The 12399-nt window shown below is 39.5% G+C and overlaps 1 protein-coding gene and 1 non-coding gene across 2 annotated transcripts; one reads left to right on the top strand and one right to left on the bottom strand.

Annotated features, from left to right (window-relative positions):
• Positions 1 to 2220: 2220 nt before the first annotated feature.
• Positions 2221 to 2293, bottom strand: trnar-ccu (transfer RNA arginine (anticodon CCU)). Its single transcript has one exon. It is a non-coding gene; the product is annotated as a tRNA-Arg (tRNA).
• Positions 2294 to 3139: 846 nt separating this feature from the next.
• ift56 (intraflagellar transport 56) lies at positions 3140 to 12323 on the top strand. Its single transcript, XM_026303014.1, has 18 exons — positions 3140 to 3422; positions 3588 to 3731; positions 5093 to 5185; positions 5336 to 5450; positions 6116 to 6165; positions 6634 to 6779; positions 7425 to 7596; positions 8108 to 8182; positions 8283 to 8385; positions 9478 to 9533; positions 9935 to 9988; positions 10077 to 10140; positions 10229 to 10317; positions 10505 to 10588; positions 10666 to 10735; positions 10980 to 11086; positions 11683 to 11816; positions 12030 to 12323. The coding sequence occupies exons 1-18, from the start codon at positions 3420 to 3422 to the stop codon at positions 12142 to 12144; spliced, it is 1674 nt and encodes a 557-aa protein (XP_026158799.1). The 5' UTR covers positions 3140 to 3419; the 3' UTR covers positions 12145 to 12323.
• The last annotated feature ends 76 nt before the right edge of the window (positions 12324 to 12399 follow it).

Below are 12399 nucleotides of genomic sequence, written 5' to 3'. Positions count from 1 at the left end.
CTCAGATGCAGATAAAGCTGAGGTTCTCCTGGCAGTCCTGGTTCTCCCACAGTCAGTGTGCATTTAAAGCTCCACAGTGTTTCTCTACGGGACACTGGTGGTCCTGGTCTCCTTGGGGCCGGGCCTCGTACAGCAGAGGGTCTGCGTTCACCCACAGCCAGTGGTCACTGAGATAACGCAGACCGATCCACACCGGGTCAGTGATCTGGGCTTGCTGGACCTCGCTCAGGGCTAGAAGGCGCTCGGTGTCAGAGAGCAGGCTGGTGAGATCAGTGTGAGTTTGTCTGCAGTGCTGCAGGGCCTCCTCCCAGGACTTCTTCACATCCACCATGATCAGGTTCAAGCAGACGAAATACATCCAGTAAATGTTGCACTCAACATACAGAGGATGCCATCCATCAGCGCTCCAATAGGCACAATCAGTACGCTGCTTTGGTTTTCTGTTCCAGTTTTTGTAGGTAGCGTCGACTCCTCCTGACCACTTCCATACACTATCGCTATCTCTGTAGAGGCTGAAACCATAACCAGCGCTGACTTATGTTTCTTTTGAACACCAGTTCCTCCAACTCATTGCTGAGTGGGGAAAGGTCAGTGTAGATACTCCTGCAGTATTCCTGAGCTTTGCTCCAGGACACTACATTGCGGACAATGACATGTTTTGCGGACAAACCGCACACACTTGTAATAAGGAGCAGACTGAAGATCATCTCCATCCTGGTTCAGTCTATTTCTGCGAGGAATGAGATGGTGCTTTTGTTCTAATCCGTTTCTAATCCTTGCTTTTGTTTCTAATCCTGAGCTGGCAACAAAATCAGAGTTTGCATGTATATAAACAAAACTTACGATGACATTGACAAATTCAAATAATGTCTCAACAAAACAAACCTTGGGTAGACATGTAAGGCTTGAGCTCCCACATCCACCCTGGTAAGTGGTTGTGTGCTTCCACCTGTCCTTGTCCTAGACATGCTACCAACATGTTTTTTGAACACGTGGAGAACTATGGAGTCTGTTGAATATTGTAAATATATCTTCCTCTACTTAAAACAGCTGTGGTTTAACTTCTCCTTGGAAGAAGTAATTTAGATCCATATCTGATATATAATATATGGACCCATCTCTAATTTGCCAATTATTGGAAAAATCCCTTAAAAAGCGAGTTAGTGCCCAGTTTGACTGACTGTTTAGACAGACATAAGATTCTTAATGTATTTCAGTCTGGTTTCAGGTAGCACCACTTTACAGAAACAGCCTTGATCAGAATAGTGAATGATATATATCCAAATACTGATGCAGGTAAAACAACAGTACAGTAGTGATTTTATTGGATCTGTCAGCAGCTTTTGATATCATGGCCTATACCATCGAGCAGTACAATGGTTTGGTGGTTAGCACTGTTGCCTCACAGCAAGAAGGTTTCTGGCTCTAACCCCACCTATATCAGTTTGTCCTAAGGGGTCCTGCAGGGCTTAATACTTGGGCCTACTCTGTTTACAAGTGTTTACTATGGAACATCATTCATGACCTTAATGTCGAATACCACAACTATGCTGACGACACTCAGATCTATGTATTCTTATCAATTATTGAAAATGCTCTATTAGACTAGCTATGTATGTTCTTGGGTTATATAAACTCATAGATTAAGTCAAACTTTCTCCTGTTAATAAGGATCAGATTGAAATGATTGTATCTTGTAGCAAAAGGAGTAGGCAGACGCAAAAGCCCTACATTACCCAGCAATTTCAAAATGTAAAAATCTGTGTTAAGAATCTTGGAAATTGAAATTGCTTGGACTCTGATACAAGTTTTGGCAATCACATTAAAGCTACAACCAAGTCAGCATATTTCAATCTAAAGAAACTGACCAGGCTCAGAGACCTAGGGTGTAGTCACACTATAGGTGAACCCTACTGTGACTGGCCACATTTGACCCTGGAAGTCCACTTGGATTGACTAGTGTGTGTACTCCTTGCTGTGCTTTAGTTTGCTTGTAGAAGTGGGCCTGACACAACTTGACTATTATAAAGGTGTCCCTGCAAAGACAATCAAAAGGTTCCAACTTGTACAAAACACAACAAGGAACAAGGAAGACCAAGAATCACTCATAAGCACATTTCAGTTACAAGACAGTATTGTATTATAACTGATTAGTCTTACACATTTTTTTTCTTGAACTGCGCTCAAATCATGTGATTTACGTAATTAATTAAAACTATCCACCCCAGATGGGACTCGAACCCACAATCCCTGGCTTAGGAGGCCAGTGCCTTATCCATTAGGCCACTGGGGCGTTGAGCAACTAACATAAACGAAAGTTAATGTAATACAAAGTACAATATATCCCTAAATGATTATTGGTTATTTAATGATGAACCAAAATGTTTTGTGAATATATTTTGTCGTTGTTTATTCAAAATTTCATGTATTTTGTCAAACCTAAAACGTCTCTATGGCGCAGCGCGGCCGTTTCTCTCTAGTCTGTTGCTAAGCAACAAAGACAAACCACTGGGTCAAGTTCAACGAAGAAGAGCTGGGCTGTTTCCTGCGGAGCGACAAACTCTGTTCTACTACAAAATAAATACCACTTCAGACCAGTATTTGGAAAAAGTTTGCAAAATCTGACATTTTCCCCCGACTGAGCTCTCAAACTTGACCTAACCTCGTAGGGGCAGTGGCGCCCAAATGAGGTCTTGTGCCTCCTGACCCACAGGCCAGTCCTTTGGTTTGTTAGTTAACTAATATAATAACGGTCGTATTTAAAGCAAAAACTTTTGCAGTCACAAAAACAATCATTACTATCTGACAGTAGTTGACACACCAGACCAGAATGAATAAATATACCTTAGTAACATCAGTACTGACAAAAGCACTGTCTGACCACAGGCCATGCTCCGCAAGACAGACCCATTTGGTTCAGTTCGGGACGGACTTAACCTGAAATACGCAACAGTCTACTCCTGCAACAACTTATCTTAAAGTAAGTATCTAGACGTTAAATTCACTTCATGAGGCCAGCTTCGGCTTTCGTGATAATTATCCTACCTGTAACTGCCTTTGCCTGTGCCTTTAATTTGAAACTGCGAGAGAGGAAATAAAGTGTGTTGCTGCTGCTAACGTTACTTAACCAGCTAATGCTAACTAACACAGCAAAATGTCCATGAGATAGAGGGAAACTCGTTTATCATTGTGTTATTGTTTTTTTTTTTTATCACGGGTGTGTTAGTTTTAGGATAGTTTAGTTTGCGTTGATAGCTTTATCTGATTGGAGTCAATGACAGGCGAAGCTAGATGTCTAAAACCAAACGCTAGTTAAGTGTGTTTTCATAGAAAGCAACAGCCGAGGTTATCGTTAGTTACCTTGGTTAGTGATAAACAAAGTGTTAGCTAGGTAACTTTAACACGGGACATTTGTCAACATGGTGAGTTAGCGTTAACATTTCTGCAAACTTCAGCTTCATGTCGGGAGTTTATTATAACACGACAGCAGTTTCATACGTCGGTGTTTTTTCGCACTGAAACCCACCATGGACCCACGGAAAATTGTGAGAAATTAAAAAAATGTCGGTCTTGTTCTTTTTGTATAGATCCTCTCTCGCATGAAACCAGCCGTGGGAGGGGAGACACCAGTGAGCATCAGTGAGAAAAAGAAGAAAAACAAAACAAAGGTTCCCCGCTTGGAGGAATACCTGCAACAGAGAGACTACCTTGGGGCCTTGACACTGTTAGAGGTACTTTACTACACACATGACTTTATTTATTTTTTATTATGAAATGTAATGGGTTAAAATGCATAACAACTGCCTGCTAAGGCTTTTAATGGACAGTTGTACAAATGCCTGGTTGAGAAGCATTCATGGTTCACAAATAATTGAATCAGCTCACCTAAAAATTTAGTGTTTCATTACAAATAATGCAATCTTCCAAGGTGTGTGTCAGATCCAGATGTAAATATTCTGAAATAAAAGCTGAAATGTTGATCTCTTGTCTCATAATCATCTTTTGATGTCAAACCCAAATGTTTTCAGTCTACAGCAAAAATAAGGGAATTGACCTCACTGTTTCAATACTTTTGGAGTGGAATGTATTCAATATTGGGCAGCATGGTTGCTTGGTGGTTAGCACTGTTGCCTCACAGCAAGAAGGTTCCTGGTCTGAAACCCATCAGGGACCTTTCTGTGTGGAGTCTGCATGTTCTCCCTGTGCTTGTGTGGGTTTTCTCCAGGTACTCTGGTTTCCTCCCACAGTCCAAAAACATGTATGTCAGGTTGATTGGTGACTCTAAATTGCCCATAGGAGTGAGTGTGAGTGTGTGAGGTTGTTTGTCTCTATGTGGCCCTGTGATGGACTGGTGACCTGTCCAGGGTGTACCCCTGCCTTTCACCCAGAGAGAGCTGGGATAGGCTCCAGCTGATCCCTGTGATGCTAAGTAGGAAGAGTGGGTATAGATGATGGATGCTAAATGCCAAACATAGAAGCAACTAAACAACCTTTTAAGAAAAGTCAAATCTATTGGTTCAGTAAACCAAATGAATAAAGTCTGTTCTATCATGAATTCTTCATGACTGCATACTGAAGGTGGCTGAGGTGAGGTAGGGGCAGGATAAACGAGCAGCAACAGCACAGCCGGGAGAATGTGTGTTGTAACAGAAAGGGCACATTACACTCTGGGGAGATAAAGGAGGTTGTGGCAGAAGTGGTAAAACTCACAGCAGCCTTCAGGAATATCAAGTAAATGGAGTTCTATATTGGTGGTTTTCTACAACTTTATGTTATTTGTGTAGCAACTTTGTGTTAATAGATGTATGTGTATGCTATGTAGACTAGCGGGAGATGAGTTTTACCTGTTTTAGTCCAATTAAAGTAAATGATCTGTTAGTGTCCTTAACTTGACTGTGATTGATTGGATTACATGCCAATTTGGCTGAATAAATAACTGCTTTACTTTCACAAAGCGGCTGAGTGTTTTTTAGTAACTGCAATCCTTCCTGCAAAGTATTATTTACAGCCATGGAACTAAAGTTTTCATAGAGTCACTTTCACTTGTATGGTACAGATACCTGCTGTTGACAAGATACTGTGTCATCTGCAGTTTCAGAGAAATATTGGAGAGAAAGAGGAGCATGCAGATCTCTGGATTGGCTACTGTGCTTTTCACTTGGGTGATCACAAGAGAGCTATGGAGGTATTTTTGTCCTATGTGCTGTATGTATATGTCTGAATGAACGTGTAGCTGAGTACAAAAAAGTTTACATAAATGAACCTAATAATCATAGTATGAAATTCTGAATATTGCTAGGAATGTGCCTAATATTTTCATATTCTGTTCTGACAGGAGTACAAGTCTCTAACTATGAAACCTGAATGTCCTGCTGAGGTTTGGGTCTATCTGGCCTGCGTACTGTTTTTTTTGGGGCTCTATAAAGAGGCAGAGGAGGCTGCGTCCAAGGGTACGCGTTTCGACTGAGTACATTTGGAAATTCCTCATTTGTACTCTAGCTGTGTTGTGTTCTATCTCATGGTACTCAGTGGCACTGCTAATCATTTTTACAAGCTAAACTATTAGTACTAGTAGTAACTCAGTTTTTTGGGCTGAATAAGAAAGCTAGTGCAACTATCACAATGGTGACATATTTCTACAAACCAGTCTGATTTATTTTTATTTTTTTAACCAAATGGGACCCAATTGTTGTCAGGGATACTGTGGTGTCTGAATATCAACAACTGTGTATAATAATAATTATTTGATTTTTTTCAGTCTGAAGAAATCAATATAATAAATGTTAAATAAAAAACAACAAAACATAATCCAAATATAACAAAGTTTGTTATGGACACACAGCATCTCCAACATTTTGACTCTGCAATATTTTGATCGATTTGACTGAGTTTGTGGGTTTTTTCAGAACCTCTCTGAACTTAAGGTACACAGGGCCACAAATGTAGCTAAATGATTTTACTGTACACTTTCAGATCCTTCTAAACCACTCCTCACTTCTGTAATTTGTATGACTGGTTAACTGTTGTCTCTTATATGACTACTGAGAGCGAGGTTATTATATTAATGAATTGGGGTTGTCATCTAACTAAATTTGGTTTCTCATGTTCTCTGTAGCCCCAGTGTCCCCCCTCCAAAACCGACTTCTCTTCCACTTGGCTCACAAGGTTGGAAAACAAATAATGTTTTACTGTTATGTTTTTACTTCTTGTCTCCTTGTCCCCTCACTCACAAACAAATTCACTTCTCAGTGACGGTGCAGTGTAGATACATGTTTCTGCAAGTAATATGACAGCATCATATAAATTCATACACCACTTTCTTCTTCTTAAATCTGAACTCTCTCCTGAGGAAATTGGAATGGTCTTATTTTAGTGATTTTTATAATAGATATTCTTTGCTCCTCACCTTTTTTCTGTTCACATAATCTCAACTTAGATTTAGCAGCAGATCTAATAAAATTCTTTGTATTAACATATTCTTCTCGTCTTAAGATATATAAGTACTTTTAATGACTTGTTTGTTCCTAAGGGTAATTCGTGACTTCCTGTTTATCCTCCAGTATCAAACCACTTTTGTCATCCTCATCAGATCTGTTTGAAGTGTTTTTCTGTTGTCGTCATGTTGTGTCTCAGTTCAACGATGAGAAAAGGCTGATGAGTTTCCACCAGAACTTGGAGGATGTGACAGAGGACCAGCTGAGCCTGGCATCCATCCACTACATGCGATCCCACTACCAGGAGGCTATAGACATCTATAAACGTCTTCTACTGCAAAACAGGTCTGTGCTTTTACCGCCTGTTACTGTCTTGAATTAGTTTCACAGTCCTTCTGTTACTTGGGCTCATGTACTGTCTTCGCACCACCTTGACGGGTGTTAGTTCTTAATGGTATTAGATTTAGAATATTAGATTTCATGTGCTTCATGCCTTCTGGAACGCTAAAGATAATTCAAGCGTCAGCGCTGCAGGCCTGCTGAGATCACTTTCCCTAACACTGAGGTACTATATGTGGAGTAGCAAGAGTAAGAAAATGAAAGACTTTGATTTCACCAGATATCCCGGTTCACTTCTCTCAGCGATCTGTCACAACTTTGTGCCATCTGCACATGTTTCACAAGGCTGATAGCAGATTTGCCAGCTTCAATTGCAGGCCTGTGCAGCAGCTCTTAGCACACTTTCTGCTGGGATCTGAAGTCAAATACAAAATAAGGTTATGAGAAAATGTGTGTATTGTCTTCACAAATAAAATTGTTATGCATGTAATCGTTATGCATGCTACTGTGTCAAAACAAACAATAAAGGATGACAGTGGTTCAATTCATGACATCTGTTTTTACGTTTGTTTTTTTAGTCAGAAACGTTTTAGTAAAAAAATATGAAAGTAATTTTAATCCCTATTCATCGTACTCTCCCTCTATTTTCAGGGATTTCCTTGCCCTGAAAGTGTATGTGGCTCTGTGTTACTACAAGCTGGACTACTATGATGTGTCCCAGGAGGTGTTGGCCGTGTACCTGCAGAGCATCCCTGACTCCACTATTGCCCTCAACCTGAAGGCCTGCAACCACTTCAGGCTCTACAATGGCAAGGCAGCAGAGGTACATGGTGTCTGATTGCTACATACACTGGCTGATATTTTACTGGTATTTCATATGGACATGTTTTAACATTTTCATACACACATTTTTATATTTTGTGTTTAGTTTGTTGCAAAGATAGCCACTTGAGTGTTTATTACTTAGAAGGTCAGGACATAAAAAGGGACATAAAGGACATAAAAACACAGTTTACATTAATTTAACTGTGGAAATAAATTGCTTACTTTTTATCCAGAAAAGGGGATTTATTTGCAATTATTACTGTCAAAGGTATCCATGCTTGTGTCTGTGCGTCAGTAGGTTAACATAAAGAATCCAACAGATAATATAATCAGATATTTTCAGTGAAGTTAATGTACAGTATTTGTGGGTTTCCTCAGAATCTTTATTTATTTATTTTTTCACTTGCAGTCTCCTTTACAGTTGAGTCTGTGTCTGATTGTCCTTGTTATTTTGTTGGGGAGTGTAACTGGTGACAGGTTTGATTTAATGTCTGCTCTTTCTCTCTCAGGCTGAGTTGAAGAACCTAATTGACATCTCTTCCTGCTCTTTTGAGTTTGCTAAGGAGCTTATCCGACACAACTTGGTAAGCTCTTCACAAGCTCTAACTGTGAGGGTGTAGCTGTGTGCACACAACAGTGAATTAATGCTACATTTCCTCTGAATCTCTCCCCTGTATACCATAGGTTGTGTTTCGTGGCGGAGAAGGGGCGTTGCAGGTGCTGCCTCCACTGATCGATGTGATACCTGAGGCCAGACTCAACCTAGTCATTTACTATCTGAGACAAGGTGTGTAGCTCTGGCATTGCAATCTAGCTATGTGGAACAAGCAAAACCAGGAAAAAATATATTTAAATGCATCAAATATTTTTAATTTAACTGAAGATACAGTATCTTTCATCTTTAATATTTAGAATTTTTCTTCAGGGATTAATAAAGTTCCTCTTATCTTTTCTCATCTCATCTCATCTACCATATTTTCCGGACTATAAGTCGCACTTTTTTTACTTGTCTTGTAGTGTGACTTATACAGCAAAGCGACTTATATGTGTATATTTACAGTCATTTTGTAATATATCAATATACTGGCGTTAGATGGCACTCTTGGCTCAACTGAACATACAGTAATACTCTACCGCCGAAAAAGTAAAAACGCTTATGTTCATGCTAAACTACAACTAAACTACAAGTCAAAATGCCGCCCAATACAAAGAGCTATGCCTCAGACTTCATAGTGCAGGTAATAAAGTCAAACAAAGTTTGGACTGAGATGAGAAGAACACGCCAAATACATTATACAGGATACATATTTAGTCTGTTTTTGAGAAGGTGATTCATAGAACAGAATACAACACGATAGATGGTGGGCCAACACCAACCTCTCCAGCACCTTCATCACATGGGATGCGAGGGCCACTGGACGATAGTCGCTGAGACCAGATGGAGACGATTTCTTGGGTATAGGAACCAGACAAGAGGTCTTCCAGAGAAGTGGCACCTTCTCCAGGCTGAGGCTCAGGTTGCAGAGATGCTGGAGAACCGCAGACAGCTGGCTGGCACAGGTCCTAAGTATCCTGGGGCTAATGCCGTCAGGGCCTGCAGCCTTGGATTGATAAATAATAAAACAATAAAACCATGTACTTATATATACTGCTTTGGTGTAATTAATATTTTCTTAAACTATTAAAATATTCAAACAAAGGCATTTTTCTTTTTCTCTACCAGCGCTTACAACGCCACACTTGGCAAAAGACATTTAATGTGATTTCTGCATCCTCATTTCTATGTGGAAGATCATTTGATATATAGTTGTTTTAAGTGTCAGATTTCAGAGGAATTTGCCCTTGTGGAGAGATTCACTTGTCCTTTTCACATTTCCAGATGATGTTCAGGAAGCATATAACCTCATCCAAGATTTGGTTCCCACCACTCCTCAGGTGACACTGATCTTTAATGTGATATTATGCTTGTTGTTGCAAGTATAAAAATTAATAGAGTAGCTGTGTTTAACTACAGCTAGGAGTTGTATTGACTAGTCTGCTTTCCAAGGTTTGTAGGCAATGCTCAAAGTGTGTGATGAAACCGCAGTCAAATGAAATGAGAAGAATCAGATGAATCGGATGAAATGAAGCCTGTTAATAAACCTCTTATCATTCCAGAGTTCCTGAAGAAGCTTTTCTTTTTTGTGACCTTTTTTTTTTTATCTTCAAAAGCACCTTAATATTTCCTGGATCTGAAATCATGTGAAACTGAATTATTTTCTTTCTGTATGCCTTTTATGTATTTGAATGGGCTTTGGAGAAGCAATGAAAAAATAAGTCATTTATTATTTTCACAGGAGTATATTTTGAAAGGAGTCGTAAATGCTGCGCTGGGGCAAGAAATTGGATCAGTGAGTATTTCTCTTAAATTTAAAGCGATTTGAACAAATGTGATAAGAAAGAGAGACAAATGCGCATTACTGTGTTTTTATCTTTCAGAGGGATCATTTGAAAATTGCTCAGCAGTTCTTTCAGTTGGTCGGAGGCTCGGCTAGTGAATGCGGTACACTACATAGACATTTGATCAGACCTTTAAAGACACACAGTGCAAGCATGTGTGTATAACATTTATATCCTGTTGATCCTTTCAGATACTATTCCTGGCAGACAGTGCATGGCCTCCTGCTTCTTCCTCTTGAGACAGTTTGAAGATGTTCTTGTATATCTCAATTCAGTTAAGGTTAGTGCTGCTCACTATAAGGCACATATTATAATGTATATTTCAGTGAAGAATCACAGCCTTATTCTAATATTGTGGTACAGGTTTGTAAGATGCTGAGGAAAGATTCTCACACACTGAGCGACAAGTTTCACCTCAGATGACAAGTTGTGTTGTGTTTTTGTGTGAATCCCCCCTCCCCCACCAGGGTTACTTCTATAATGATGATACGTTCAACTTTAACTATGCTCAGGCCAAAGCCGCCCTTGGAAACTACAAAGAGGCGGAAGAGGTACATTACAGCTACAGACCTGCTCTTTAGACTTTTTAAAATTCTCAGTTATTGCACTAATTTAACATTTCTTTCAGGTTTTTCTGCTGATTCAGAATGAAAAGATCAAGAATGACTATGTTTACCTCAGCTGGCTGGCACGGTGCTGTATGTATATTAGATTATAATAGTATATTTAATTACAATTTAATTATGTGAAGAATTTAAGGTTACTCTTGCTGTTGCCTGGTGTTACAAACTCTAGGAAATGGAAATCTCCATTTAGACTTTTTGGATTAAACCACCTCAACACAACCTGCCCACAGGCCTTTAATATTTTCAAAATGTAAGCTATAAAAGATGCTGAAACTGCCTAAGAAGGATTAATGAACGCTCATCTTGTTCTTGTCAGATATAATGAACCAGAAGGGTCGACTTGCCTGGGAGCTCTATCTGAAGATGGGCACCTCCTCTGATTCATTCAGTCTGCTGCAGCTCATTGCCAATGACTGCTACAAGGTGATGTCACCGTCTGTCTCCTGCATAGTCTGATATTACAAATTAAATAGAGAGGCACATGTAAATGAATTACTAAGTTTAGTAATTAATCGACGAACAGAACCAACTAATTTATAATCATTCAATGATTTAAGTCATATGTCAAGCAAAAATCCTAAATATGTAGGTGTAAAAGACATCAGTTATTAAAATAGTTCATCAAAACTTGTCTTACAGTCAACTAGTAGTCAATTTAAGTACAGTAGCACCATTGTCTTCATCTGGCTGTTTCTTTGTTAAAATACCATAATTTATCACTTTTACCTAAAATAGAGAACTTTCTCATGCCTGATTTAATAATTTTTTCTCATACCAGTTTTATTATTATTAGTAGTAGTATTGTACAAGCACGTTTCTCCTTAGCTTTGGTTGAGTCATCCTTGAAATTACCCTAATTTTTCTTGCAAAATGTTTGAAATGCACACCAAATTGTGAGCAGGCATTTACAGACATGTAATGGTCTGGATAAAATCATGCAGTGGAGGAACATTGTTTATTTGGTAAGAGGTGTTTTAAATGTTGCAACAGGGGCTCACAGTCATAACCTGCTGTTTCAGATGGGCCAGTTCTACTATGCAGCCAAAGCATTCGATGCACTAGAGAAGCTGGACCCAGGATCCAACTATTGGGAGGGCAAAAGAGGGGCGTGTGTCGGCATCTTCCAGCTCATATTGGCAAATAAGGAGTCCAAGTATGTTTGTCTCTTTTTTCCTAAGCAGCAGCTTGAGTCTTGAGTTTACCTTCTTCAGAATCCCTCTGATTACCAGTAGAACTGGGCCGTGGACGCACATATCAAACGACTGTGGTCAGTTTGTATAGGTGTGATGTGTAAATAAAAGAAACATGAGACACAGTGCATTCTTGATCTAACCTTGTTTCCTCACATATCCTGTTTGTGTTCTAGGGAGACACTGAAAGAGGTGGTGCCCCTGCTGCGAAATACAGGAAACCCCCAGGTTGAATACATCATCCGAGCTCTGCGGAAGTGGGCCAAAGACAACAGAGTCCTCCTGTCATGACAGTGGTCAGCACCGAGCTTCTACTATGTGTCGCCCATCAAGAGTAGCTATATTATGCAGAACATCACTACTCATCACAGTGCATTTGGTCGTTTCATTTAACAAATTGTTCATATATGTGATTGATATCTACATGATGCTACATAAAACAAGAAATATGGAGCTGTTGTGTGTCTGCTATACTATAGAGTTTTGTATTAAAATACATACAATTTGAATTGCAATTGCCAATGTACTTTGTATTAAAATGTGACT

This window comes from Mastacembelus armatus, chromosome 1 (assembly GCF_900324485.2).
Source record: "Mastacembelus armatus chromosome 1, fMasArm1.2, whole genome shotgun sequence".
Taxonomy (NCBI): domain Eukaryota; kingdom Metazoa; phylum Chordata; class Actinopteri; order Synbranchiformes; family Mastacembelidae; genus Mastacembelus; species Mastacembelus armatus.
The sequence above is the reverse complement of the archived record's forward strand: the minus strand, read 5'-3'. Positions and strand labels throughout refer to the sequence as shown.